General features: G+C 45.3%; 2 protein-coding genes across 4 annotated transcripts in view; one reads left to right on the forward strand and one right to left on the reverse strand.

Moving 5' to 3' along the window:
* The first annotated feature begins 1,342 nt into the window (after positions 1-1,342).
* Positions 1,343-12,217, forward strand: EIF4A3 (eukaryotic translation initiation factor 4A3). The gene is made up of 12 exons (XM_034060819.1): positions 1,343-1,596; positions 1,780-1,852; positions 3,333-3,399; positions 4,408-4,470; positions 4,786-4,918; positions 5,964-6,044; positions 9,008-9,149; positions 10,263-10,401; positions 10,865-10,980; positions 11,498-11,605; positions 11,694-11,821; positions 12,017-12,217. Exons 1-12 carry the CDS (start codon positions 1,425-1,427, stop codon positions 12,031-12,033), a joined length of 1,239 nt encoding a protein of 412 aa, XP_033916710.1. The 5' UTR covers positions 1,343-1,424; the 3' UTR covers positions 12,034-12,217.
* Positions 12,218-15,275: 3,058 nt separating this feature from the next.
* ATL2 (atlastin GTPase 2) overlaps positions 15,276-22,440 on the reverse strand; it is a 44,674-nt gene continuing 37,509 nt past the window's right edge. Inside the window, exons 11-13 of one of the 3 annotated variants that reach the window (XM_031047514.2) lie at positions 21,861-21,932; positions 18,857-19,288; positions 15,276-17,180 (exon numbers count right to left, since the gene is read on the reverse strand). In XM_031047514.2, the coding sequence (XP_030903374.2) occupies positions 17,073-17,180; positions 18,857-19,288; positions 21,861-21,932 (612 nt within the window). In that variant the 3' untranslated portion in view covers positions 15,276-17,072. The remainder of the gene's footprint in view (positions 17,181-18,856; positions 19,289-21,860; positions 21,933-22,440) is intronic. The other 2 variants (XM_005147405.3, XM_034060398.1) reach the window with 2 other exon arrangements.

Raw genomic sequence — 22,440 nt, forward strand, 5'->3', positions numbered from 1 at the left:
CTAACATCCGATCTGAAACTCCCCTGGTGCAGCTTGAGGCCATTTCCTCCTGTCCTATCACTTGTTACCTGGGAGAAGAGACCAGTCACCTCTTCTCTCCATCATCCTTTCAGATAGCTGTAGAGTGATAAGGTCCCCCCTGCGCCTTCTGTTCTCCAGACTAAACACCCCCAGGTCCCTCAGCTGTTCCCCATCACACTTGTGCTCCAGACCCTTCACCAACTCCACTGCCCTTCTCTGGCCCCACTCCAGCACCTCATTGTCTCTCTTGTAGTGATGATACAGGGGTAACAAATGTACAGGGGGGTAACACAGAGAAATTGTACAAGGGGGTTAAAGGAATTCCTTTGCTTAAACAAAAATATTGTCTGTCCTAAGTACCTAACAAGCCAAGGCACTGATTACTGCTGAGGGGGAGAAGCAGATGCTAGTTCTACTGGTAAGGGACAAAAGATGTTCGGTTCTACTGATAAGCGGGGGAGAAGCAGACTGGGCAAGGACCAAACCCTAAGGCCATGTGTGAAGATTAAAAGGTGAAAAGTTTAAGAAGAGGAAGACCCATTTGCTTCATCTTGAAGACCCCTACCCACAAGAGGAAGACTCATTTACTTCATCTTGAAGGCCCCTGCCCATGACCAGAAGGGACACTGCGCAGGTGCAAAGGACCTTCCGGCTCATTATAATTACGAAGCGGGGATAGATACTAAATATGTATAGACAGATTGAGCAACCTCATGTCTATGTATACCTTAAGAGAATAAATGTAAAGGGAGAACAACCCTGAGGTGTGCATGCTTTGGAGAAGCTATCCCCATGCACCTCAGCGCTGAATAAAAGCATTCCTACTTTACAACTTTAACGAGTTGTGGAATCTATCCGCGCATCAGTGAGGGCCCCAGAACTGGACACAGAATTTGAGCTGCAGCCTCACCAGTGCCCAGTACAGGAGGATGATCATTGTCCTGGCCCTGCTGGCCACACTATAGCTGATACAGGCCATGATGAACATGATACAAGCTGCTCATGTTCAGCTCCGTCAACCAGCACCCCCGGCTCGTTTTCCAAGAGCAGCTTCCCAGCCGCTCCTCCCCAGGCCCGCAGCAGTACACGGGGTTCTTGAGGGCCAAGCGCCAGACCGGCCACTGAACCTGACCTAACCCACCCCGCGAGCCCGCCGCACGGCCCTCACTTACCGGCCCCCGCGCATGCGCCAATCCCGACCCTTGCGCACGCGCTGATCCTACACAGCCCTGATCTCTGCCCGCGCATGCGCAAGGAGCGCGGAGTCTTCCCATCCACTCCCCTTTGCGCATGCGCACATCTCTCACTCCGCCCAGCCAGACCTTCCGCGCATGCCCAGTGGCCTCTCAGTGTTCGGCGTCGCCATCGGCTGTGCGTGAGGCGGGAGCGGGCAGCCCTCAACCATGTCGGGGTCAGCGGGGTCCGGCGGCACGACCGGCTCGGCGCGGAAGCGGCTGATGAAGGAAGAGGACATGACGAAGGTGGAGTTCGAGACGAGCGAGGAGGTGGACGTGACGCCCACCTTCGACACCATGGGCCTGCGGGAGGACCTGCTGCGGGGCATCTACGCCTACGGTGTGTGGCTGAGTGGCGGCGGCCAGGGGCGGAGGGAAGGGGGGAAGGGGGCATGTGGCCGGGGGGTGCTGAGGCTTGTCGTCGGGGCTGGCACCCGGATGTCGGGCAACGCGCCTGCGCGGTGAGGCCGCTGATGGCTCGGTTCCGGGGCTGCCCCGCTGATGCTAACTGCTGGTTCCGCAGGTTTTGAGAAGCCCTCGGCCATCCAACAGAGAGCCATCAAACAGATCATCAAGGGGAGAGACGTGATCGCCCAGTAAGTGGGGCTGCCGGTGGGGGGGTGGGGGGCGCACTCACAATCGCTGCCTTTAAGCTAGAAGCAAGGTTTTCACTCATAGAATCACAGACTGGTTTGAGTTGGAAGGGACCATAAAGCTCATCCTGTTCCAGTCCCCTGCCACAGGCAGGGATACCTTCCACTAGACCAGGTTGCTCTAAGCCCTGTCCAACCTGGCCTTGAACAGTGCCAGGGATGAGGCATTTACCATTTCTCTGGGCAACGTCTGCCAGGGTCTCACCACTCCCATAGAGAATAACTTTTTTCTTATATCTAGCCTCAGTTTCACGTTTTTAAGTATGAATCCGTTACTCCTTGTCCTGTCGCTACTGTCCCTGATAAAGAGTCCTTCTCTGGCATCCCTGTAGTCCCTATTCAGATATCAGTCATGGTCTCATGGTGCTGCGTGGCAGGATTAGGGAAGTCACATCACAATCAAACAGGGTGAAAGTGGCTAACATGCACGTAAGACAATGATCCAAACAGTTGTTAATGTTTCTTATGTTTAGGTAATAAAGGTTCAGTCAAGATGTGTTGAGAACTGTGTGTTCTCAAACAGTCGGGCTCTGAAACTCCTGGCAATGTTTTCTAGCAAAGCCAGGGAGGAAGAGAGACAACTGAAGTCTCAAGGAAAAAAGTAAACAGAAAAAACCTATTATGTATCTAGAAATAAAGAAGGATATGCATCCCACTGAAAAAGAAATATTTCTAGGTCATCAGAGGGAATTGCTAACCTTCCAAATTGTATTGGCTTATCAACCATTTACCTTAAAAGAAAAAAAGAATGGTTAGTTGTAGGAATTTTAAGTGTTGGTCTGATAAGGAGTAGAGATGCAAAAGCTGAGGACCCTGCAACACAGTGCTGTCTGATACTGTAGTTGTCAAAGCTGCTTGTTTGCAGATTGTGCTGTGACCATAACCTCCGTGATGGAGACAGGCTGAGAGAGCTGGGCTTGTTCAGCCTGGAGAAGAGAAGGCTCCAGGGAGACCTTAAAGCAGCTTCTAGTGCCTAAAGAGGCCGACAAGAAATCTGAAGAGGGGCTTTTGACAAGCACATGTGCTGACATGACCAGAGGGAATGGCTTTAGACTGACAGAGAGGAGATTTATATGAGATACTAGGATTAAATTCTTTACTGTGAAGGTCATGAGGCACTGTAAAAGGTTGCCCAGAAAGCTGTGAATGCCCCATTCCTGGAACTTTGGATGGGGCTTGGAGCAACCTGGCCTAGTTGAAGGTGTCCCTGCCCATGGCAGGGAATTGGAACCAAATGAGCTTTAAGGTCCTTTCCAACCCAAACCATTCTTTGATTCCATGATACCTTTATCAGATAAATTGTTGGCAATATAGACTTCTTTGCAGTGAGCAAGTGGCAAAAAGCAGAGGGGTGGAATATATTGAAATTGCCTGAATTGTTTATTCAGACTTCCAGAGTGTTCACCAAGCATCTGTTTTTCAGGTCACAGTCAGGAACAGGGAAGACAGCAACATTCTCCATCTCTGTTCTGCAATGCCTGGATATACAGGTACTCTCATAACATGTGGTAAAAGTTAAATTAAATTACTAGAGTCTTCTTTAGAAAAGCCTTATTTTTTTAAAGTGTATAAATGAAATTTCACATTGGAATCTTTTAATTATGGGCAGCAAATCTCAGACAAACTTCTAGCTGAAAATATCAGCAGATTCTGAACAATTTCACTGTTAAACCCACGCTGTTTAACAGTGCAAAATCTGTTCTGATAAAATGTTGCATTTGCAAAGTTGGCTATAACAGCTGATTTCTTTCACGTATTAGAGGGCTAAATTAGTCTCCCAGCAGGTAGAGTTGTCCTCAAATGATCCTAACAGCATCAGCAACCTGTGTGAACAGTTGGCACACATTGCACAGCATCAGACCTGGATTTTTGACTGACAAATGCTTGCTTTTGTTATAGTTGGGAGTGTCATGTCCATGGAATTGCTTTTTAATTACAACTTGAATATGTACATGTTGTTGAATAAAATGATATTTTTCTGTGGGCCCTCTTAAATAAGGCTTAGATTGTTATTCACCCCTTCATGCCTGGGATATAAAATAGATGTTGCATGTTCTAATTTAAAAGTTGATCTTTTTGCTTAATTACTGTAAAGTGCTTATAGTATTTTTCAAGCATGACACTGTCCATATGCAGTGCAAGGTTTTTTTCTGATCTGAATGTACAAAATGAAAGTGATTTAAATTTGTATCTCTCCTTTTACAATAATACACACTTGTATAGTTGTTTTCGGAAATTAGGTTGGAATGAAAAATAGCTCTCAAAGAGCTGCATAAGTCTTGTCAAAAGTAACCTCATTAAGAGGCTATAACTGTGTAAGTGCTCTCTTTGGGAACAGCTTTGTAGAAGTACTGACCCTTGCAAACACTAGGTTTTATGACAAAATTCCAGTTAATCATTCAGATGTGACATTTCAGAACACTGTGGATCCGTAGTCTCTCTTGCACATAGATATCTGCCCTGTGATTAACAGCTTTGTGATCACTTGTTTTAATCAGGTTCGTGAGACCCAGGCATTGATCTTGGCACCAACTCGGGAGCTGGCTGTGCAGATTCAGAAGGTAGGAGCATTTAAATTGCCATCTGTAAAGCACTTGCAAGGCTTAAGGCTGATCCTCAGGTGTTCCCCAGCAGAGCTCAAAGCTGCTGCTTTTTAAGGACAGCACTTCTAGAGCAGTTGTGAGCTCCAGGGAACTGAGTTTCCATAGTTTGGAAACCTGCTTTTGAGGAGATTTGGGTAACAGACGTAAAAAAATCCTAACTGCTTGTGCTTACATCTCTTTAAAAATACCACTGTCTGGCAGACCTACATCCCTTCACAAATACAAGCTTCATGGGAGATCAGTTATTTAAGCCATCTCTTTGTATCAACACAGGGTCTTCTTGCTTTGGGAGACTACATGAATGTCCAGTGTCATGCCTGCATCGGAGGGACCAATGTGGGTGAAGATATCCGAAAGCTGGATTATGGGCAGCATGTTGTTGCTGGCACTCCAGGCCGCGTATTTGGTAAGGACATGTGGGAGGCTTCAGACCTGAGCAGGAATTGTCTGCAACTCTTGTGATCTTAGATTTGAAATAACATGAAAATTACATTAATCTGACACAATTTATGTAATTTGAAGTATAACAAGGTAACGACTTACTGTAGTAATATTTAGAAAAGACTAGAGAGAAATCAGTGGGGATAGTATGTGGAATTCCTTTGCTGCTTTTCATTGTTGACATGTTTCTTCATATGGTGGCGTGGGAACAAAGAGTATTTTTTAAGGAGAAAATACTACAATCCCAAGATATACTTCAGAATGTTGGGGGAGAAAGGAGCTGGGTCTACTTGAGTATCAAAGTCAGGTCCACATTTTCTGTGTACTGACCATCACTCTCTCTTTATTAAATTGGGTGCAGTTGTAGCTGGTACTTCTGGTTTCATTGCATTAAGTGGTTTATGTTTGCTGTTGGTGGCAGTTACCACAGGGATAGTGTTAGCCTTCAAGCTCCCATCCTCTGGATCTCTGGGAGTCAACACTTTCCCTTACACAAGCTCCTGTCACTGGGAGAACACAGAGCCAGTCTCCACAAGTGAAAAATAATTAGTTATAGAACTGGGCTGGCTTTGAACAGCAACAAATAACAAATACTTTCTACTGCAGTATTAAGGGATTACACAAAACTCTGCTCTTCCAAACAGGATGTGGATTTGGCCAGACTGTTGAGGAAAAGTTCATGCAGCATTTTTCATTTCTCACGTTGTGGGAGACCAGGTCACCTGTCTTATGCACTTAGCAAGCGGCAACCCACAGCTTGGACACTGGGAGCTTCCCTGCAGTCAGTGCTCCCTTAGCTGGGCTCCAGAGACATCCCCCTAGATTGAAGGATGCTATCTATGGGCACAGTGTGGTTCTTGGATGTGCTTTCTATCACCAAACAGCTGTCCCTGTTGGCAGCAAGGGAAGGGCCTGTCCCTCTTCCACCAACCTGCCCTAGCAGGAGTTGGGAGCACTGTAGGCTTACTTGCTTTCAGAGCCTTTCCATCTAACCAAGTACAATCTTACAGATATGATTCGTCGTCGAAGTTTAAGAACTCGTGCCATCAAAATGCTGGTTTTGGATGAAGCAGACGAAATGCTCAATAAAGGTAAAATATGTCTCCCTTTTACTTCTTTTGTCCTCACATCTTTGAGATTCCAGGATGCTCCAGCTGGCAATCCTGCTTAAAAAAAAACCAACTACTTTAATGTTTTAATTATAAGCTGTAACAGGTTAAGCTACTTCATGTGCCTTGTCTAATTTAGTTTTGTCCTTTTCAGTAGTTAAAGATTATCATAGAATCACAGAATAGTTAGGGTTGGAAAGGACCTTAAGATCATCCAGTTCCAACCCCCCTGCCATGGGCAGGGACACCTCACACTAAACCATGCCACCCAAGCCTCTATCAAGCCTGGCCTTGAACGCTGCCAGGGGTGGAGCATTCACAGCTTCCCTGGGCAACCCGTTCCAGTGTCTCACCACCCTCACAGTAAAGAACTTCCTCCTTATATCCAATCTAAACTCCCCCTGTTTACATTTGAACCCATTACCCCTTTTCCTGTCACTACAGTCCCTAATGAAGAGTCCCTTCCCAGCATCCCTATAGGTCCCCTTCAGATACTGGAAGGCTGCTATGAGGTCACCACGCAGCCTTCTCTTCTCCAGGCTGAACAGCCCCACAGCCTGTCTTCATACGGGAGGGGCTCCAGTCCCATGATCATCCTCGTGGCCTCCTCTTGACTTGTTCCAACAGTTCCATGTCCTTTTTATGTTGAGGACACCAGAACTGCACACAATACTCCAAGTGAGGTCTCAGAGAGCAGAGTAGAGGGGCAGGATCACCTCCTTTGACCTGCTGGTCACACTCCTTTTGATGCAGCCCAGTGTACGGTTGCTTTCTGGGCTGCGAGCACACACTGGAGCTGGCTCATGTTCATTTTCTCATCGACTAACACCCCCAAGTCCTTCTCTGCAGGGCTGCTCTGAATTTCCTTTTTGCCCAACCCGTAGCTGTGCCTGGGATTACTCCAACCCAGGTGTAGGACCTTACACTTGTCATGGTTAAGCTTCATGAGGTTGGCATCAGCCCACCTCACTAGCATGTCAAGGTCCCTCTGGATGGCATTCCTTCCCTCCAGCGTATCAACAGAACCATAGAGCTTGGTGTCATTGGCAAACTTGCTGAGGGTGCACTCAATCCCACTGTCCATGTCACTGACAAAGATATTGAACAAGACCTGTCCCAACACGGATCCCTGAGGGACACCACTCATTATCGGTTTCCAGCTGGACACTGAAGCATTGACCACAACTCTTTGCATGCAGCCATCCAGCCAGTTCTTTATCCACTGAGTGGTCCATCCATCAAATTGATGTCTCCAATTTAAACACAAGGATGTCATGTGGGACAGTGTCGAATGCTTTGCACAAGTCCAGGTAGATGGCATCAGCTGCTCTACTCCTGTCCATCAGTTCTGTAGCCTCATCATAGAAGGCCACCAAATTGGTCAGGCAGGATTTCCCCTTAGTGAAGCCATGCTGGCTGTCACCAAGCACCTTGTTGTTTTTCATGTGCCTTAGCATGCCTTCCAGGAGAATCTGCTCCAACATTTTGCTAGGCACAGAGGAGACTGACTGGTCTGTAATTCCCTGAGTCATCCATTTTCCCCTTCTTGAAAATGGGGGTTATATTTCCCTTTTTCCAGTTGTCAGGAACTTCACCTGACTGCCATGATTTTTCAGATATGATGGACAGTGGCTTTGCAACTTCATTCGCCAGCTCCTTCAGGACCTGTGAATGGATTTCATCAGGTCCTATGCACTTGCACATGTTCAGGTTCTTAAGATGGTCTTTAACTAGATCCTCTCCTACAGTGGGCCCAAGGGCTCCATTCTCACAGTCCCTGTGTCTGCCTTCCAAGACTTGGGTGGTGTGGTCGGAGCCTTTGCCAGTGAAGACTGAGGCAAAGAAGTCATTGAGAACCTCAGCCTTCTCCAAACCCAGGGTAGCCAGTTCTCCTGATAGCTTCCAGAGAGAGCCTACAATATTTGTAGTTTGTCTTGTTTGCTACATATGCATAGAAGCCCTTCCTGTTATCTTTCACATCCTTGACAGATTTAATTCTAACTGGGCCTTAGCTTTCCTGACCTGGTCCTTAGCTTCTCAGACAATGTCCCTGCATTCTTCCCAGCTTCGCCTGTCCTTGCATCCACCTTTTATAAGCTTCTTTTTTCCCCCTGAGTTTCCCCAGCAGCTCCTTATCCATCCATGGAGGTCTCCTGGCCCTCCTGCTGCACTTCCTTCCAGTCAGGACACAACACACCTGAGCTTGGAGCTGGTGATCCTTGAATATCAACCACCAGTCTTGGGCTCCCCTGCCCTTTAGGGCTGTATCTCATGGAACCTTACTAAGCAGGTTCCTGAAGAGGCCAAAGTCTGCTCTCTTGAAGTCCAGAGCAGTGAGTTTGCTGCACACTCTTCTCACTGTCCTGAGGATCTCAAAATCAACAATCTCATGATCACTACAGCCAAGGCTGCCTTGGAGCATCACATTCCCAACCAGTCCCTCCCTGTTGGTGAGCATGGGGTCAAGCATGGCACCTTTCCTTGTTGACTCCTCTCTATTACTTGCCGGAGGAAGTTGTCTTCCACACAATTGAGGAACCTCCTGGATTGCTTGTGCAGGGCTGTACCATCACTCCCAACAGATACCAGGGTTTAAGTCCCCCATGAAGACAAGGGCTTGTGAGCACAAGGATGTTCTTATCTGCCTGTAGAGCACTTCATCCATAGAGTCCTCCTGATCAGAAGGTCTGTAACAGATCTCCACAGTAATGTCCTCCATTATGCCTTTCATACTTTACTGTGTACCACACAGCCACATTGTAGTGGTTTGCGGAAAATGAGAGGGATGAGCAATGTGTGACACTGGCTTTGAGCTATGGATTCACTCATTAATTTTTATCTCATAGGATAGGCCCAGTACTGGATTCCAGATCAAATTGTGAAGGAGCACAGTATTTGGAAGAATGAAGTGATAATTTCTCTGTGGTACTGGATTTGCTTTTCAGGTTTTAAGGAGCAGATCTATGATGTGTACAGATACTTGCCTCCAGCTACACAAGTGGTTTTGATCAGCGCCACTTTGCCTCATGAAATTCTGGAGATGACCAACAAATTCATGACAGACCCTATCCGTATCCTGGTGAAACGGTGAGTGAGTGAGTTTCCTTGGAAAGAACAGGAGCTCTTTGGGTTGGTCTGGTCCTGGGTTGCCTAGGGGTTTGCAGACATCCTCATGTCCTGTTTTCCAGCAGAGGCCAACTTGCTCTTTGATGCTATCCTTGTCCAGTTCTGTTTGCTGCTCCCACCTCCTCATCCTCTCCATATATAGCGATCTCATCCTGGGAATCCATCTGTCACACCTGCCCAGTTCCTCTGCTCCTTCAGAGGATTTCCATAGGCCTCTTCCATTAATTTGCTATTTTTACATAGCAAGCCAGAAAAACCTTTAGCTGACTGATCCTGAATGCCCCTGGAGGTGTAGCTTTAGTCCGGTGGTGTCACAGTTCCTGATGCAGTGGAACTTGGCAGGAGTCAAGAGGAGTAAGCATAGGCAGCCTGAGAGGAGAAGAAGACTCACTCTCACCTGATCTCTTATTGCCCCATTTGCCTTTTTTCAGTCTCTTATATTAAGAAGGTTGAATGTAAAAACTGTGAAAACAGAAATGTTTTCCTTTGTCTGGAGCAGAGAGGGTGCCCCAGTTCTAGTCTCTATTGCATGGGTGATGTTTGAGACCCTTACTAAAGCAGGCTTCTCCAGGAACTTTATAGAACAAGTTGAACCTGTGTGCAGACCCAGCAACCCACAGCACACAGTGCAGAGGTATGATCTCCACTGAAGCTCATCAAACTACGTTGTATGTGTTCACCTACTTGTGGTGTGGTACAGGTTTTCATAGAACCACAGACTGGTTAGGGTTAGAAAGGACCTTAAAGCTCATCCAGTTCCTGTGGCAGGGACACCTTCCACTAGACCAAGTTACTCCAATCCCCATCCAACCTGGCCTTGAACACTGCCAGGGATGGGGCAGCCACAGCTTCTCTCACTGAGGTGCTGAGCGCCTCAGCACCCTCACAGGGAAGAATTTCTGATGCCTAATCTAAATCTTCTCTATGTCAGTTTAAAGCCATTCCCCCTTTGTCCAGTCACTACACTCCCTTGTAAAAAGCTTCTCTCCAGATTTCCTGTAGGCTCTTTTAGGTATTGAAAGACTCTTACAAGGTCTCCCCTGAGCCTTCTCTTCTGTTCTTACTGCCCTACAGTGATGAGTTGACCCTTGAAGGAATCAAGCAGTTTTTCGTGGCTGTGGAGAGGGAAGAATGGAAGTTCGACACCTTGTGCGATCTCTACGACACGCTCACAATCACCCAAGCTGTCATCTTCTGTAACACCAAGAGAAAGGTACAGCACAATACTTTCTGAGGGGAGCTGGGAGGAGACTGGGACAAACCCAGTTAAGAGTTCTAGTTGTTTTCCCATTAGAGAATAGGTTAGTAAGAGTAGAGATTAAATATTTGTCTTTGGGATGTGTCATGTTTAAATAACCAGTCATAAGCAGACCTGACACATCTGACAGGAACTTTTTAGAGAAGTAGAACTAATTAAGTAAGAATGTGCTTATTCTTGAAATTGCTTATAATCTCAGAAACAAACCCACACTTTCTGAATAAATGCCCTTAATTCCTTTCTTTTGTGGAGCCCTGTATCACATTGCCAATGTTCTGTAAGGTTTGTTTACCATTCTTGTTGAAACGCCTCTCAGTCCTTGATAGCATTCATCTCTGCAAATACTCTCCAAGCACAGCTAGCACATGTGTCTGTCCTGAGCAAAGAGCTAACCCAGGCTGCTTGGCTGTATGCACAGGTAGACTGGCTCACAGAGAAGATGAGAGAAGCCAACTTCACAGTTTCATCTATGCATGGTGACATGCCACAGAAGGAGAGAGAGTCCATCATGAAAGAGTTCAGATCTGGCGCAAGGTAAATACCTTAAGCAGGTTTTCTTGTAGTGTCTGAAGGGAACAGGCCTCAGAAACCCATAATACCTGTCCTCTCTGAAGGCTTTGTTAAGCTCATATTAGGAAGAACTCCGATTGCCATCTATCCCCCTACAGTGTCACAGGACTGGGAGATTGCCACTTTCCAAAGAGGGATGCTCATACTTCTAGGCACAGAATTAGTCTGGTTTATTTCACTGAAGAGGTTGGGTGTTGCTCCATTTAAAATAAGAAAGAAAACTGTTTGGGCTCCATCCTCTGTATTTTAAACTTTTGGGAGCATCATACTCTTTCTGAAAGATCAAATCTGTCTTCGCTGAACCTTGATGATGCTGCATGGGATGGCTTTCCTTGCAGCAAAAGCATGGATGATGCCAGTGTGTTGCAGGCAAGGAAGAGCACAGAAGAGCAGAAGGTGGCCTGTGCTGGGCACTGCAGCTTCTCAGCTGTCACACCACATCAGGCAGTAGAACAGCTCTAACTGTCCCTTCTCTTTGCAGCCGAGTCCTTATTTCAACAGATGTTTGGGCTAGAGGCCTGGATGTGCCTCAGGTGTCCCTCATCATCAACTACGACCTACCCAACAACAGAGAACTCTACATACACAGGTAAGCTCAGCCTTCACTGGGGGAGCATGGCTGCATTACCCTTCCCCACGGTGGCTTCATTCGCTCTTTCCTTCTGCTGCCTCCACAGAATTGGCCGGTCAGGCAGATACGGCCGAAAAGGTGTTGCCATCAACTTTGTGAAGAACGACGACATCCGCATCCTGCGGGACATCGAGCAGTACTACTCCACCCAGATAGATGAGATGCCCATGAACGGTGAGTGCGGGCCAGCCCCAGAGAGTGCTGCCCTCCGCCAGCTGGGAATTGGGGTGCTGCATTTGAAAGCAAGCCCAAATAGTCTTTGCTGCCCCTGAGGAAGAACTTGAGAGCAGCAGCAGCCCTGGACTGCTGGGCTGACACTTGTGGGCACACTTGGTTTACTTATATTCTCCCATTTTTCTCTCATTTCAGTTGCTGATCTTATCTGAAGATCCACATTTACGAGGGAATTGTACTGTTTGGTAGCCTCCATAATCCTGTTTTGGACCCACAGCCCTTTATCATATTGCTGGTCATACATTCTTGAGTTGAGCTGCACTTGGGAATTTGTGTAAATAATTTCCTTACTCCCACCCATGTTTTTCAATAAAAAAAAAGGAAGTTTTATCATAACCTCTGCTTAATTGCTTTAACCCAAGATAGCAACAGGCAGGGAGTTTTGAGGTACTGCCATACTTGGCTTGCACAGTGGAAAAAACACTGAACGCTCAGTATATCTGGGTTCATAAAATAGAGGTTCTCCACCCTTTCATTATCGCTGTGCCATGCTACCTGATGTACTTTTTAGTTTCCTTAACTTGACTTTTAAAGATCAGCCATCTACAGGAAAAAGCTGTAGCCAGTCCCTAGCCTGCTCTAAGAAAATTGAGTTCCAGGATAAGACAGTGCTTTCCTGTTGTTTATGTCTCTCTGGCGCCAGAAATCACATCACTCATTGCTCCAGCCATTCCCCTCCCAAGGAGTGAAGGCACTGTGAGGGTGAGTGCCTTTCACTTGATGACAGCTGGAGAAACAAATACATTCTAAAAGCCACCTCCTGAAGTAACAGAAAGAGCAAATAGCTTTTATGGTGTCAGCTTCTCCGCCCATTTCTGGCACATCTTTTTAGTCATCTATCTCCTTACAGCAGTATAGAATCAGCTAGGTTGGAAAAGACATTTAAGACCATCAAGTCCAGTGGTTACCCCACCACTGCCAAGTCCACCACTAAGCCATGTCTCTGAGGGCCTTGTCTACATGGTTTTTGAACGCTTCCAGGGACGATGATTCCACCACTGCCCTGGGCAGCCTGTTCCAATGCCTGAGCACCCTTTCAGTGAAGAAATTGTTCCTAATATCTGGTGTAAACCTCCCCTGGTACAGCTTGAGGCCATTTCCTCTTGTCCTGTTACTTGGGAAAAGAGACCAGCCACCTCCTCATTCTGTCTTCCTTTCAGGCAGATGCAGAGAGCAATAAGGTTCCCCTTGAGCCTTCTGTTTCCCAGACTAAACCCCCCCAGTTCCCTCAGCCGTTCCTCTTCACATTTGTGCTCCAGGCCCTGCACCAACTTTGTTGTCCTTTTCTGGACACTCCAGCTCCTCATTTTCTGTCTTGTAATGAGAAGCCCAAAACTGAACACTGCCAGTTGTAGTCTCTCCCATGTAGCTTTCCTACTTGGCTTTGCTGTGTTTCTGAGGCAGGAGGTGGGTAGCTGTACTGGTGGTGCGGGGAAAGTTACCATGTTTTACTCTATGCCTCTTCTGTCATTTTTGCTTGCCCAGGGAGGATGGGGAAAGCAAAGCCTTAATACACCACCAGTCTGCACAGAACTGGAGCAGCTCTCAGAACTCCATTCCCAAGTCAGTATCAGAATAGCTCTGGATAGGGAAAGCAAGTGTTTCATCTCTTTCATCCCCTGTGTAATCCACCACTGAAGGTCCTCTCTTCCCTTACCCACTCTGTGTGCAATCCTGATGTTCTGAACAGTACACAAGCAGAAGTTGAGAAATACCAAACTTATTTTACTAATTGTATTGAGCTGCCCAATAGAGGTGAAGCTGCTACAGTTTCAGGCCCCGATATGCAACCAGCAGCAAGGCTGAGCCACAGCATTCCCAGTAGGCACACAACATGTGCAAAGACAGCCCCACTCCAGTTGCTGGTTCAAGCCTAGCCTTGCACACACGCCGTGCGGCTGCCCTCAGTACCAAGCCGTCAGATACAAGTCTGTCCTGTAACTGTCCTTTGGAGCCTCTTTAATTCCTGCTTGCCTCCCATAGGGGGAGGCACACACAAACTGGTCCCAGTTGAACCCCAGACCCTCCGTTATGCTGGACATCTCTGTCCCTCTAGTTGCCGCATGTAGGACTAGATGTGTATCTAAACCAGTTAGGGCTGCTTCAGTACCTGACTCCCAGGCCCCCTGTCCCACTTGCTGGCTAAATCTGGCTTAATACTCATACACCGACACACCACCTCACTGCAGTTCCCTGCACTTCCCTTCCACTCGCTCTAATCTACTGGCACTCCAAACGTAAGATCCTGTGACCCAGGTCCCACTCTAGTTACTGCCACTTTGACCTCTATGCATACAGAATGGAGACACCTCTCCCCGGAAGGGGGTGAGAAATGGAGTTAATGGAGACAACAGGACAGACACAGCCAGACAATAGCACTCACCATTAACCTGTTGCCACATAACCAGCCCTTCCTATCCCCTTGTGTTATTTCCCACACATGTTCCTCCCAAAAAAAACACCTTGTCCCCTTCTTTTTCCTACCTTTGGTCCCTCCCACAAAGTTGAGGGTTTCTTGCACTAATTCTGAACTTCTTTGGCACAGCGTTCAGGAGCTCCCCCAGACACACACCCTGTTTCAGTCCTCTACTAGGACAGGCTGGATAAAGCCTTCCAGCTTCAATGTCCAGATCCTGGACAGAGTTCTGCTCCCCTCACCAGTGCAGGACAAGCAGGGCACAGCACAGCCTCAAATCTGACTCATACCTTCCTGGGAAAGGCAAGAAGCAAAGGTAAGCATGACCCTCCAAACTATGTGACTCCAGTCATTTGAATAATAAAGAGATTCATCACCAAAGCATTAGATTGTTTAAATAACAGTATTTAATCTGTACAGTTTGAGAGAAGATATCATAAAATGCAACATTCCTACCTCATCTTCAGCATCATTCACTTGGAGCTGAGCCCTCATCTCCAGAGGACAGGTAACCTCCACTCCCCAGCAGTCCTTTATGGTACAAAAGTCACAGTGCAATTGCTTTAGTCCTAGACAGATGATTTCCCTCACTCAAGAGAGGGGAGACGGATGAAACTCAAATGTTGATGGAAATTATTACCATTTAGGAATGCAAAAAAACCCAGCTATTGCCCACAGTCATTTCCAGCCAAAACTACAGCAGTTAATTCTTTAGCTGCCTTTTACTCTCCATACAGTTGACTTAGTCAAGAGTGAAAATAGAGCCAGTTACAAGGTTTCAGAACGATACAGTTGTTGGAGGGCAGAAGCTGACAAGCAACTCCACAAGGCAAGAAGCGTGCTTTAGAATACCAGAAAGTTTTTCTATGCAGGGATGGGGCATGAGCTAGACAGATGTCATCTTTCAGAGACAAGCATGAGGAGAACATCAGCTTCAATAGAAAGCTATGAAGTACAATAGACAATTTGCTCATATAATTGTCAGGATAAGTATTTGACATAGTTTATGTAGTAGAATACATACTTGAACATCTTTTAAAAATAAGCACGGATTTCATTTCATATATACACAACTGATTTTAATCATGTACTGAAAATAAATTACAGGAAATAACTTTAAAATGCAACAGAAGACAAGAGTTTCACAACAAACATTCCCACTGATTTTCCCAAGGGGGTGAGAGATTGCAGTGCTCAAGGCAGGTAAATATCACAAACATATCAAAAAACTTCAAATTGTTGATGCATTCACACATTTACATGAGCCACAAACATTCCTTTACAGGGACTGCACTTATAGCTACCACAGAACCAGGTTTTGCCATAAACTACAAAACTTTGATACAAAATCGTATTTATATATTTATATTTCATATACATGCCCTATCTGTGATTTCTTAAAAAATAAAAACTAAACACACTGTACAGACAATCCTAACTCATTGCTTGGTAGCTGTAGGCAACGTTTTTGGATGGAATTTCTTCCCCAGTAGAATTAATGGCAATATTATATACATGAAGGCTAAACTGCAGAAAAAGACAGCTCAGTTCTGATATGCACCTCCCTCAGGACCAGGTCTGCGAGTTCAAGGCAAGACACCATATGCTCTGACTCACTGCCTCCCTTGCAAGTCAGTTCTGCTGTCGGCAGTGTGAGGAACCGATACATGCATTTGTGTAACACTGGTAGAGAAGGCAATAAAGCAACATACGTGTTGTAATGTGGTGGCTCTAATGGCTTCACTGACTTGATACGCAGAAACTCTTGTTAGAGGTGGCGAGGGGATGGTGTAGAGCTGGGTACGTTTGGTGAGAGCACCACTTATGTGGGGTCTGATCATTACACTTCCCTGAATTACCTCCTGCAGAGGACAGATTCCCACTGTAAGCCAGAGACTGCATCAGCTCAAAAACAGGGGGGGCAGATCCCTCCCCCCTTGTCACCCCCAGATACACATGTGCAGGGTTCACCAGGACTATACATAAAATGGACACCCTCCCTCCCACCCCCAGCCGTCTCCATGGCACCAGTTTGTCTTAGAAGCAGAGCACTGACAAACTTAACTCTTCCCAGGTGATGGCAGCAATCTGTGAAGCCAATCACACTAAACTACTTCTACAGTTGATTGTAAACTTTGGTTTATTTTTATTTATTCATTTCTTAATTACTGAGTTCTCATGGTACAGCAAGCATGTCTAGGATGAGAGGGCAGAGTTGAAGAGGAGATGAAGTGTCAGTCTGTCTTTAGTCTGGCATGGTGAGACACCTGCTCGCCCAGGCTTGCTTTGAGAGAGTTTTTTACAGACTGCCTCATATGATCCTCCATCAAATTATCACTCATGGGCTTCAACACCTGTGGAATGAGAAACGTGCAAAAGAAACAAAAGAATGAGGTAACCAAGGAAAAGAAAGTATAAAAACATACAAAGAGATGAGATTTGAAATAATGAAAATTTTAAAAAAGCTTGGAATGCTGAAGTCTGACACAAACTGGCACGAACTGAAAGAGAAGCGAGTTTTGCTGCTACAGTAGCGAGGTTGAATCAGTCACATGCTATGAACACAAGTGATACCCCTCCTATACAGCAGTACTTCACTGAATTCAAACCATTTTACAGTTCCTAGAAGATGGATGTGCAATTCCATACCCTATATGCAGCATCAGTCTGGTATGGTTACAGCATTTATGCAGACCGGCCCAGACGGTCCAGCTTATTGTCCTATATGTGTAAGTGTGAACACTTCAGATACAGAAAGAAAGTTAAAAATACTGGCTAGTTTTTCTTCTTGTTATTGTTGGATGAGAGTCGCTGTCGCGGCACTGATGTTAGAGCACGGCGAATCGTTCGGCGTCTAAGGACTTCAAAGAGTTTGGAAAACACCTAAAACACGAATTCAGCTGTTAGGAAATGTGGCTCTTACAAGGCAGGAGAAAAAAAGTCATCAAGTTCAGAAAAAAAAAAGAAATTGATTGCCAGTAACTTCTCACCTTCCTGGGATTCCTCTGAAGCAAGGAGGGAAAAGAAAGGCAGAGATTCAGAAAAATCAATAGCAAGAACAGGGTATATAATCACAGAGTAACTCAAAGACAACCCGTAGATGCTTTTCATATCATTGCTGATATGCAATTGCAACACCACCAGCAGCAAGCATTTCTGGAGATCACCTTCCTCTAGTCCACAAAAGACAAGATTCTGCCAGCATAAGCCAAGTTCTCATCCTTTCAGGGAAGGCAACAGTCACAGAATCAGCTAGGTTGGAAAAGACCTTTAGGATCATCAGGTCCAACCGTTACCCCAGGACTGCCAAGTTCACCACTAAACCACATCACTGGGGGCCTCATCTACATGTCTCTTGAACACTTCAAATGAAGCCTTGTGGGCTCTAGGTACCCTGCAGCAGCAGCTGCATTCAGAGAGTACTACACATAGAACTAACACCTTGTAGTTTTCTTGCAGCGTTCTTCAGCCCCACACTCCAAAGCAAGAACCTATGGTGGTACAGGAGAGACTCAGTTTTAATCTCTAGTAGCTTCAAATTTAGTATGCTGATGCTCATTTCCCTCCTACTATTAGAAATCCACTTTTTCCACTCTGGTTAACTCACAACCTTACCTGGTTGCTCAGGCAGGTTTAGTGTAGCCTATGATGAGCCTTGAATAGAGTAGTTTTTCAGATGTGGAAGAGAGCCTCTGTACAAAAGGCTTCAGTTAGTTACTTGCTTGTACCTTGTCGGACCCATTTTAATGTCAACCCAGTTAAGTTCAGTGAGAACTTTATTTCTAGTAACAACAGCACCAACTTATTTCCCTTCTGCTAACACTGGACACAGCTACTTGGAATGCTCCAAACACTACTTGTTAGAGTTGGTCAGGAATTCTCTGCATTGGCTTTACTGGCACAGCTGTCAACTGGAGTAGGGCAGCAAAATCCCTGTAAAAAAAGGCTTTCTCCTCCTTTCACACTCATGTCATCTCTTCTTTTAGGAATCAGTCTATTATTTCTTGCAACAGCAGTTGCACCAACTGAAGTTGTCACAGACAACACAAGACTTCCTGAAGAAACCTGCTGTAAATCCTCTTGTAGCAGTTGCTGCTAGTCATCAGCCAGGTCTCTCAGAGGTCTAAGACTTCCAGTATCACATCAGTTGAGGAGAGGGAGGGCAGCAATGTTTTGCTTTCTCCGTTTCTTGCACCACCTGAGATTTTATCCACCACATTCATAAGGCAAGTTTATCACTTCAAACATACCTTTAAAAGCAGAGTTTCTTGCTCTGAAAAAGTAATGAGATTTTTAAAGAGTGCATCCACTCTTTACCATCCAAGCACCTAGGCCTTTAGGTAACACTTATTTTGATAATATGCTAAGCTTATTTAACATTCTTTGTGTGCAGCACCTCTTACTGAAGAGAGCAATCATACTCCTGAGCTGCTTTTCCCTTTGGCAGCACAAGCATTCTCCATTAGGTCTAGAGCAGCTTTTCACTCACAGCACAGAACAGAAACTACTTCATAAGTCTGAACAAGAAAGAAGATATTGCATTAAAAATAGATACCAACCTGTTCCCATATAGCTTCAGCGATCTGATCAATGGCTGTTCCAACTTCTCTGAATTCCCCAGAGTACTTAACGTATGCCCAAGTACAAAACGATATAAGAGCCATCCCCAGCACAAGATTACACAGGGTAGCTATAGAGTTCATACCAAGGAACCCAGTCAGTCCTGAGGTTATATACATGGCAAACATGACTGCAAATAGAGTGGCAGGGGTACGAGCAGCATAAAAGATGTTTTTGCCATCATTGTGCTTCACAAAGTTTGCATAGATCTCATCGATTTCCACTTCAAGCTGTTCCTGGTAGCGACGACAGAACTCCTCCCCTCCCATCTTCTTCACTGAGCGGAACTGCCTGATGGCTGACTCCCTGCAATCCTGATGCTTCCGCTCCAGGTCCGATGGGGCGATATAAGGCTTATCTCCCCCACAAACCTGTTAAAGCAATCACAGAGGAGGTCATCACACCTGAGTATCTTATGAAAGCAAACCTGCATCTCATTGCCCCTCTCTCAATCCAGCACCTGGATACCTCCTGCAACTTTCTTGGGTCTGGAACTCTAGAGTCTGTCTCAAGAGCGAAGCAGCTACATGTACTTTGCACCATGGCACAGCAAGAGTCTCATCTGTCTAATCACATACAGAGCTATAGCACATGTCCGAACTCATACTTTCAACTGTTCCCTTCGGACAAGCCAACGGGACATCAGTCCCACATACATTCCTGTTATGAAAACAGGAAATAAAGGAACACCATGAGGCAGTGAAAGCTTGGCTTGAGGAAGGTTAAGGAGAACTCTGAAAGCCACAAGCTCTCTCCTCAGCTTTTCACTGCTGGTCACCCATGTCAGTGAGAGGGGTCAGTGCAGAACTTGACAGAGCAGATTCTGCCCATTCAGCAAGTTTATTCATGTTTATTACTGCTACTGGTAGGTTCCATGGAACTTACCAGGTGACATGAGTTAACAAGAACCAGCTCCTGACATTATTAGCCTATTCTTCCCTAGACTGTGCTTTTGGCTTGATTCTGATCAAGCTGTGAGCATACGTTTCTGCTGAAGGGACAAGATCACAGACTCAAATGGGTACCCACCACCACCTGAATCAGCATGGGTATGAAAATGACTCCAAGGACTTCTACTCTGTAAAACTGATTTCTGACCTCTTGAGTACTGTTTACAGATTACCTAGGACATGTGTACCATCAGCTCCAACTCCTCCAGACCCTCACAGTCAAACTACATCTAAAATTGGAGATTCTTTCCACATGATGTAGAACTGATGTCTTCTTTCTCCTGCCACAAGGTAGTCTTAGCACAATGCTCATAATCTCATGCCTTGAGTGCAGCAAGAACTTTAACCTCTTGCTGCTGGTATCCCTCCAGCAGGACACACAGAAGATCAGTTTCTCAAAGAACAGTATCCCCTTTCTTCCTCACAAGATGATGGCTTCATTGGCTAGTTTCTTCAAGGCAAACCTTGCTGTCAAGATCCTGACACCCCCACTCTGCCCCTTATTCAAGTTTAAGAAGCACATTTCTGCTTTTTTCATATTTAAGTCCTTCACACCTGGCAAAACTCCCTGGAAAAATTGCTACTAGTCTCATCCTTCAAAACTGTGTTTTCACATTGTCCAGAGTGTAAACAGTAGGAGCTGCTGATTCATCAAGACCACCACACATACAATTACCACTGTTTTCTTGTACTCCGTGTGTCTGCCCTGTTGTTTCTTACATTTCACTGGTCATTAGGGGGAACAGTGGTTATGAACCCTCAGCAAAGGAGGCCTTTGGTTTATGAAAACTACCTTTACATAATCCAGCCTTAAATACAAAGAGTTCCCACTTCTGTTCCTAAAAACAGAAATTTCAGAGCTGTGTCACATTAAGAACATCATCTGAGACATCTGGATAAAAAAATTATTCAAGACATTTGTGTGTATCTCTATAGTGATATAAAAATACGCAGTACTGGGGAATATTGCTATGGAAACAAAGTCTGTTTAAGAGAACATCTGTTCCTGTTTATTCCTTGCCCCAAGTATAAAACGTTACAATTACAGTATCTCAACAGCCATTGAAGATTCAAGGTAGGAAGGCAGAACTTAGCATTTATTATAAACAGCCCATCTACTATTTCAAGAGATGTCCTAAACGAAAACAAATGAAGGAACCCCTCTACACCAGCAGAGCATTCTCAAAACAGCCTGCTAACAACTGATACTGGTTAGTCTGCTGATAGCATTAGAACTTACTCTAATTTCTAGAATGGAAAGCTACTTCAACAATTAAGACCAGAAATAGCCTATATACTAGCGTGGTATGTTTGTAGCACATTATCACACCTACCGGTCTTCTCTGATTGTAGAGTTACACAATAAGCATAGCCCTGTTAAAGCTTTACGAGACATACAATTGTTTTCAGAAGTTCCTATTATAAAACCTTGCATAACACTACCCTGAAGCATGAAGTCCATTCAGGCATTCAGCTTGGAGTGCTGCAAGTCACTGTCTTCAAGAGAAGCAGCAAGTAGGAAATTACATAAGCAGCTTTTTTTCAGACACAATAATTCTTGTATTTCAAGGGCTTTTTAAAAACTTTAGAATCATTTTAATCCTTGTATTTTACAGCTAATGATTGACCACAGTTCAGAAGCATGACACTATAATATTAGAACTTTACCCTTGCACGACCCTGCCCCACCAAATGTCTCCTCAGCTGTTTGCCCACTTCAAGTCACAGGATTTTAAGATGTCAAGAACAGCAGGGGGAACTAACAGGTGGTACCTTACAAACATTCCCTACCTCCCAGCAATTTCTGACTCAAAGAATCCTGGTTTTGCTGCATCAGACATCTAACCTCAGAGCAGAGTGTAGAAAACACACAAATACTGGCCCTAAACTACTTTTCTCCATTAACATGCCCAAAAACAAGCACCAAGTACAGCATTAAAACTGAAGGCCTGTATTTCCATGTAGACAGTTAGAAAATATTGTGTCATCATACCTGCTCCATGCCTTTACTGTACAAGTCTTTTGCTCCTGCCACAGCAGCAAGATTGTTCGCCTCAGCTGTTGCCTAGAAAACATTGAGCACCATGTATCATCACAGCATTACCAGCTAGTTGCGTGTGTGTAGTATGCTGCCCAACATACCCCCACAGCCCCCAAAGTTTCAGCTGGCCAGGAAACTGCCCCACAGAAAAAAGTCAAGGTTGGTGATATGCATTAAAGCAAATTACTGACTAGGAGAATGTTTTCTTCAGCTTTCTAGTACAACTGCAGATACATTCCCATGTTCTTGTACAGGCTTTTCATCAGCAACAATCTCTTCTGAATGCTCCATTATTAATAAGCAATAAGGATCACTGAACTATTTAATTTCTACTTATGAGAAAAGCAGCAAGCTGAATCATTTTTGCATTGTACGTGTGCAGGTTTGGTGTCATGATCTGTAAGACTTTAAGACTATTTTCAACCTGTGTCACATCAGGGTCAATTACTCCAGCTAATAACTGCAAGATGTAACCTTTTGTATCTCTCAGCCACATTTATGGCATGCTAAATAAAGGAAATTATAACAGCCT

Source organism: Melopsittacus undulatus, chromosome 3 (assembly GCF_012275295.1).
Source record: "Melopsittacus undulatus isolate bMelUnd1 chromosome 3, bMelUnd1.mat.Z, whole genome shotgun sequence".
Taxonomy (NCBI): Eukaryota; Metazoa; Chordata; class Aves; order Psittaciformes; family Psittaculidae; genus Melopsittacus; species Melopsittacus undulatus.

Coding starts and splice junctions, on each gene's coding strand:
- EIF4A3 (XM_034060819.1), top strand. CDS start 1,425: ATGTCGGGGTCAGCGGGGTCCGGCGGCACGACCGGCTCGGCGCGGAAG. Junction 1,597..1,779: donor GCGGGGCATCTACGCCTACG/GTGTGTGGCTGA, acceptor CTGGTTCCGCAG/GTTTTGAGAAGCCCTCGGCC. Junction 4,919..5,963: donor CACTCCAGGCCGCGTATTTG/GTAAGGACATGT, acceptor ACAATCTTACAG/ATATGATTCGTCGTCGAAGT.